Source organism: Camelina sativa, chromosome 19 (assembly GCF_000633955.1).
Source record: "Camelina sativa cultivar DH55 chromosome 19, Cs, whole genome shotgun sequence".
NCBI classification, from domain to species: domain Eukaryota; kingdom Viridiplantae; phylum Streptophyta; class Magnoliopsida; order Brassicales; family Brassicaceae; genus Camelina; species Camelina sativa.
The window spans coordinates 22,412,585-22,419,184 of record NC_025703.1 but is presented as its reverse complement, the minus strand read 5'-3'; the positions used below and the strand labels follow the sequence as shown (position 1 = coordinate 22,419,184).

General features: G+C 39.7%; 2 protein-coding genes across 2 annotated transcripts; both read left to right on the top strand.

The window, feature by feature from the left end:
- LOC104768101 (phospholipase D C-like) lies at positions 1,144-1,842 on the top strand. Its single transcript, XM_010492032.1, has 2 exons — positions 1,144-1,338; positions 1,392-1,842. The coding sequence occupies exons 1-2, from the start codon at positions 1,144-1,146 to the stop codon at positions 1,701-1,703; spliced, it is 507 nt and encodes a 168-aa protein (XP_010490334.1). The 3' UTR covers positions 1,704-1,842.
- On the top strand, positions 2,237-6,600 carry LOC104766943 (DNA replication licensing factor MCM4-like). The gene is made up of 18 exons (XM_010490915.2): positions 2,237-2,318; positions 2,413-3,084; positions 3,171-3,299; positions 3,375-3,456; positions 3,538-3,670; positions 3,750-3,821; positions 3,917-4,039; positions 4,129-4,242; positions 4,332-4,544; positions 4,651-4,749; positions 4,874-5,034; positions 5,143-5,239; positions 5,341-5,502; positions 5,606-5,686; positions 5,775-5,853; positions 5,962-6,098; positions 6,209-6,268; positions 6,381-6,600. Exons 1-18 carry the CDS (start codon positions 2,282-2,284, stop codon positions 6,453-6,455), a joined length of 2,526 nt encoding a protein of 841 aa, XP_010489217.1. The 5' UTR covers positions 2,237-2,281; the 3' UTR covers positions 6,456-6,600.

Sequence of the window (6,600 nt, the reverse complement as noted above, 5' to 3'; positions counted from 1 at the left end):
TAGCAACAGTTTCCTTTACTCATGAACTTCACTATACACTGGAACTTAGGAAGATGAGAAGACATAATATGTTTTGCTTTTGCAGGAGATTCATGCGCTGAGAGCTCAATTAGAAGCTTCAAAGTACGAGGTCATCAAATATTGCATAGGTACACTTGTGTCCATATCAGCAGTGGGACTTGCCGTTCTTCGTATCATGATTTAGGACGATCCCAACACTCAACAGTCAACGCTGCTCTGTGCTTACAGCCTTAAACCAAATTGGGAACTTGTCATTTTTTTACTTGAAACCCACCAATATGCCATATTATTATTTCTGGCGATCAGAGAATATTATTGTTTCTGTGATCTAGTTTGCCATCATCCTTACTAGGACAGGTTATGAAATTTGCACCGAGAATGATGTCAATCCAAGGATTATTGATTTCTTCCATTTGCATCATTTAGTTTTCTAACGTCTGTCTTATATGATATGCTAACGTCAGTGTAACACAATGCTACAGAAAGTGTGAAAAGTAGTTGTCGGAATTTTTTTGTTTGTTTCCGTGAGTTTAAACTTTAAACCCATAAACCCAATTCTCCAAATTATATAAACAATCAAAGATTTAGAGGGTAAAGAAAGTTAAATTGATTGAAGATTTCTGAGCCAAAGAACAACACTTGCAAAAGAAGAAGTCATCAGGCACAACGCAAACATATGATTAGCAATCTAACATTTAAATTTCGTAATGAGAATAGTCTAATGCTTCCTCTTGTGACCTTGTCAATTTGCGTAATTATGAGTTTCAAGAGTGAAACAAACATAAATACATTAGTGGGACGACATGACTTTTCTTTAGACTACATCTCGTTATGAGTTTCTACAAGAGAGTTGCATGACGTTTTCTTTGGTTATAAACAGCACGCATGGTCAGTAAGAGGATACAGACGGCAAGACCGCAAGAGAGATTTTAAACTACATTTCGTTATGATTTTATCCAAGAGAACTTCATGACGTTTTATTATATTACAAACAGCACGCATGTATAGAGTCTTCCTCTTCTTCCTCAAGAGTAAAAAAAAAAGAAAAAGAGTTGAAACTGAAACAAACAGAGTCTGTAACAAACTTCCTCCGGCGAATATCAAATCACAAAGAGGGTGAAAATGGCGAATCAGGAAAAAGACGATCTCGTCCTCGATCTCCCGAAGTTTCTCAATTCCTCCGCCGTCGAGAGTCTCTCCGATGACATCATCTCCTCGGACGTTTCGCGCTCTCTGATTCCGCCGCCTCGCACGCTCACGTTGGAGACTGATTCCGATGATCTTGTCGCGGATGGTTTAGTTCTCGTCGATGGCAACGTAACTGAAGAAGAAGAAGATGATGGTATTGTTGTTCGCATTCTTGATGATTCGTTTTGTCGCCAGCGGATGGGTCTCTTGGTGAAGGTTCGCGTTACTGTATTGGAGATTGTATCAATCAAGATGACTACTACAATGATCTTGATGATGATGAAGATGACTACTACAATGATCTTGATGATGGTGATACTGATGATGAAGATGACTACTACAATGATCTTGATGATGAGCTTGTTCCAAGGATCGTGAGCAATAAGCTTAAAAGACAGAGGATTCAGAAATTGGGAAAGAGATGTTCGTCGTATTCACAGTTGAAACCTGGGTGTGTTCATGGCAAGCATGGGTTTGGCATCAATTTCAGATGATGATCCGTTCGATTTCTTGAAAAAAATTCATCAATGAAACGGTTTAGATTTCTCATTTTTTTTTGTGTGTGTGTAATTGGTAGCGTTGGATCTTTGCTCATTGATTTGTTCTTGGATAGTTCAGTTTCTGCAATCTTGTAAAAATCGATCTTTAGGTTGTACATGAATTGTGTCACCTCTTTCTTTTGTAGAAGAATCAATGTAGAACAGTTTACTTCAACTAACACTCTTTAGTCCATGAACAGTTTCTTCAACCAACACTCTTTAGTTCATTTGTGGATTTAATCTCTACTCACTAACACTTTTTAGTCCATGAAGATTTGGGAATCTCTTACTCAACGAAACTAACAACAACTCTTTATTAGTCTCAGAAAAAAAAAAAAAAAAAAAAAAAACCCNCCCGGTTAAAAGATTTGGGATCAATAGGCATTCTAGACGCAATAAATTAGAGGCCCATTTAAAGCCCATGTAACAATGGCGCCAAAATCGAGTGAAGTGTCCCGCCTAATTCATCTCTACTCACTAAGAAGCGCCGAAAGAAACCTCTCACTCCGTCTCTCTCAGTTTCCCGATCAGCCATGGCTTCCGACTCTTCTCCCGGCAACCCCAACGACGGTACTAGCTCTACTCCTCTCTCTCTCTCTCTCTCTCTCTATCTCTCTTTCATTCTGAAATTGTTTTATGATTTTGACGAATCTCACTACTTCAGGTCCTTCTTCTCCCGGAGAAAATGCTTCAAGCCCTTTCGGAAACACTTACTCTTCCCCCGCCGCTCTCCGCCGTCTCCACCGAGGAAGGTCCTCTACTCCCACGCAGTTCGCTACTCCTCCACCACGTGTCCCCTCATCCAATTCCACTCCTCCGACATCTCGTCCTTCCGCCGCCAGATCTAAAGGAAGAAAAGTACGCGGCAGCGGAGGTGGCGGCGGCGGCGGAGACCCAGGGACACCATCTGACGAACCGATGCCTTCTTCAGATGACGGTGAAGAAGACGGTGCCGACGATGCTACTCCGACTTTCGTTTGGGGTACTAACATCAGTGTGCAGGATGTTAAATCTGCGATTGAATTGTTCGTTAAGCATTTTAGAGAAGCTAGAGAGAACAGTGGTGATTTGTTTAGAGAAGGGAAGTATATGGCTTCCATACGCAAAGTGATTGAAATTGAAGGAGAGTGGATTGATGTTGATGCCTTTGATGTGTTTGATTATGATCCTGATTTGTACAACAAGATGGTTAGGTATCCCTTGGAAGTTCTCGCCATTTTCGATATTGTGCTGATGGATATTGTTTCCACGATTAATCCTCTGTTCGAGAAACATGTTCAAGTGAGGATTTTTAACCTCAGAACATCTACTTCAATGAGAAATCTCAATCCATCTGGTTAGTATAGTTCAATTTTTTGGTTTCTTGGTTTCCTATAGTAGCTAGCTTAGCTTATGTTTGGATGTGTGGTTTTGTTTCGTTAGATATCGAGAAGATGATCTCTTTGAAAGGTATGATAATTCGGAGCAGCTCTATCATTCCTGAAATCAGGGAAGCTGTGTTTAGATGCCTTGTTTGTGGATACTTCTCTGACCCCATCATCGTTGATAGAGGTAATTTAATCACTTGGACTTATCGTTTTCTGTATATATCTGCATGGTTTCTCCTAATGTTTGTTTGATTGTTAGGCAAAATAAGCGAGCCTCCAACTTGCTTGAAACAAGAGTGCATGGCCAAGAACTCCATGACACTAGTGCACAACAGATGCAGGTAAATTCTAGCCATATAATTTGTCATTTTGTCTGATTCTTTTTATAATCCTGTTACTTACCTTCTTCATTTGTGTATCAGGTTTGCCGATAAGCAGATTCTGAGGCTTCAGGAAACGCCTGATGAGATTCCAGAAGGAGGAACACCTCACACAGTTAGCTTGTTGCTGCATGATAAGCTAGTTGATAATGGAAAGCCTGGTGATAGAATTGAGGTAAGTGCAGTAATTTTATGAGGGTAGTACATGTGTTACTGTGATTCTGGTTGACAAACAAAGCTTGTTATCTGGATAGGTCACTGGAATTTACAGAGCAATGACTGTCCGAGTGGGGCCTGCTCACAGGACTGTGAAATCTGTGTTTAAGGCATGTCATCTTATTTTTCTTCTGATATTAATTCCTGTTTATTCTTATTACGTTCTGACATTATCATTATGCTTTCTTATGAACGTTGAGTACAGACTTACATCGATTGCCTTCACATAAAGAAAGCAAGTAAGTTAAGAATGTCTGCTGAGGATCCTATGGATGTTGATAATAGTCTGCGTAGAGTCGATGAAGATGTCGAGTTAGATGAGGAGAAGGTTCGTCATCTTTTCAACTAGATAGATGTTTTTTTCTGTAACTTATTCCTCCGCCCCTCTATTCCAACCAAGTTTCATGTTAATTTCAGCTGAGGAAGTTTCAGGAACTCTCTAAACAACCAGATATATATGAGAGACTTAGTAGATCACTAGCACCAAACATCTGGGAGTTGGATGATGTTAAAAAGGGTCTTCTGTGCCAGGTTCTGCAATGCTTTTGATATTTTCTTATGGTTTAGCAAAGTCCAAACAACATTGGTTCCTTTTACTGAGACAAATTCTAATCGTGAAGCTTTTTGGAGGGAATGCTTTGAACTTGGCATCTGGTGCCAATTTTCGTGGTGACATTAACATCTTGCTTGTTGGTGACCCTGGTACAAGCAAGTCCCAGCTGCTCCAGTACATTCATAAGCTTTCACCCCGTGGAATTTATACAAGTGGGCGAGGTAGCTCAGCTGTTGGTTTGACAGCTTATGTAGCTAAAGATCCTGAGACAGGAGAAACTGTATGTTAATCTTGTCTTCAATCTTTTTGTACTCAGCTGGCTTTCTCGTTGCATTTTCAGTGTCTTCGTAAACATGACCTTTTAACGTGAATGCTACCTTGTTTAGGTTTTGGAGAGTGGAGCTCTTGTTCTTAGTGACCGAGGTATCTGTTGTATTGATGAATTTGACAAAATGTCTGACAGTGCGAGGAGCATGCTTCATGAGGTTTGTTACCTTATCTTTCTTAACCTTGCTCAAAGTCGTAGCTTACAGTTTCTGGGTGCCCCTTGTTAATGGAGTATCTTGTACATAAGATTTGCACTACTGATAAATATTGTTTATCTGTCAGGTGATGGAACAGCAGACTGTTTCGATAGCAAAGGCTGGTATTATTGCATCTCTAAATGCCAGAACCTCTGTGTTGGCTTGTGCAAATCCTAGTGGCTCACGCTATAATCCCCGGCTTTCTGTTATTGAGAATATTCACCTTCCTCCAACCTTGCTTTCTAGGTATGCTGCAATCCTTCAAACAACGTGACATTATTTTTCTGAAGTCAAATTATTCCCTCATCTTCATCACCGTTGGTTTTACTAATTTTATCTCATTTTGCTTCTTAGATTCGATTTGATCTACTTGATTCTTGACAAGCCCGATGAGCAGACTGACCGAAGGCTTGCGAAGCATATTGTGGCCTTACACTTTGAGAATGCCGAGGTCTTATATTATATCTTTTGTCAGTGTGTATTATATGTTGTCAGATAGTTGTGTTTTGCTTTGATCTTCCTTCAATGGTACCATTTTGTGTCAATCTGCAGAGTGCTCAGGAGGAAGCTATAGATATTACTACACTGACAACTTACGTTAGCTATGCCCGCAAGAACATTCATCCTAAACTATCAGATGAAGCTGCAGAGGAGTTGACCCGAGGATATGTTGAGCTGAGAAAAGCAGGGAAGTTTGCCGGTAGTAGCAAAAAGGTGTGCCCTCAGAAACTTCAATATGTTTCCTACGTTGTAACCAAAGCTCATAAAAAGGCTATGATTAGTCTAACGCCTTGAAACTCTTTGAATCTTGGCACAGGTCATAACAGCAACTCCTAGGCAGATTGAAAGTTTGATCAGACTTAGTGAGGCCTTGGCTCGGATGCGCTTCTCCGAATGGGTTAGTTAAAAACTCGTATTTTAAGTCTTTGATGCAATTTCCTTTAATCGTTACAAACCAACTGAAACGGTTCTTGCGATGTATAAAGGTCGAGAAACATGACGTGGACGAGGCATTTCGACTTCTCAGAGTTGCAATGCAGCAATCAGCAACCGATCACGCCACAGGTAATTTCTTCACAGTAACTTTCAAACCCGTTATATGATCATGAGGATAAAAGATTAGCATTCAATACCAACTCTAACAATAAAACACCTGTATTTATTTTGGTGAAGGGACCATTGACATGGACCTGATAAATACTGGAGTGTCAGCAAGTGAGAGAATGAGACGTGATATCTTTGTGTCGTCAGTTCGAGACATAGCTCTTGAGAAGATGCAAATAGGAGGATCATCAATGCGCTTATCGGAGGTATTCATGCTTTACTCCTTTAGTTTCCTTATTTGCTATATCCCCCAAAGCAAACAAATCATTCTACTTTAATAGAAACAATTCTTAGTACAATGTGAAATGTTGTGCAGTTACTGGAAGAACTGAAGAAGCATGGAGGCAACATAAACACCGAAATCCATCTTCATGATGTGAGTCATCATCATTAATAAAATATTTTTGCTGCATATCAAAAGTTTTGATCTTTCCATTAAAGGACAGAGGAACTAACAAAGTATTTGTTGTTGTGACGCATTAAAACAGGTAAGGAAGGCAGTCGCAACGCTAGCCAGTGAAGGATTTCTGGTAGCTGAAGGTGATAGGATCAAGAGAGTATAATCACAAGATTCATGAAGAAAACTTGTAGGCGTTATTAATAGGTTACCCATCTCTGCTCATCCTTTTAACTATTTGTGAATTTGTAATGAGATTTAACCTTTTAAAAGATAATCTATCTAATACATTTTGAAATGTTTCATTTATA

Coding starts and splice junctions, on each gene's coding strand:
- LOC104766943 (XM_010490915.2), top strand. CDS start 2,282: ATGGCTTCCGACTCTTCTCCCGGCAACCCCAACGACG. Junction 5,035..5,142: donor CCTCCAACCTTGCTTTCTAG/GTATGCTGCAAT, acceptor TTTGCTTCTTAG/ATTCGATTTGATCTACTTGA. Junction 5,687..5,774: donor GGATGCGCTTCTCCGAATGG/GTTAGTTAAAAA, acceptor CGATGTATAAAG/GTCGAGAAACATGACGTGGA.
- LOC104768101 (XM_010492032.1), top strand. CDS start 1,144: ATGGCGAATCAGGAAAAAGACGATCTCGTCCTCGATCTCCCGAAGTTT. Junction 1,339..1,391: donor TAGTTCTCGTCGATGGCAAC/GTAACTGAAGAA, acceptor TCTTGATGATTC/GTTTTGTCGCCAGCGGATGG.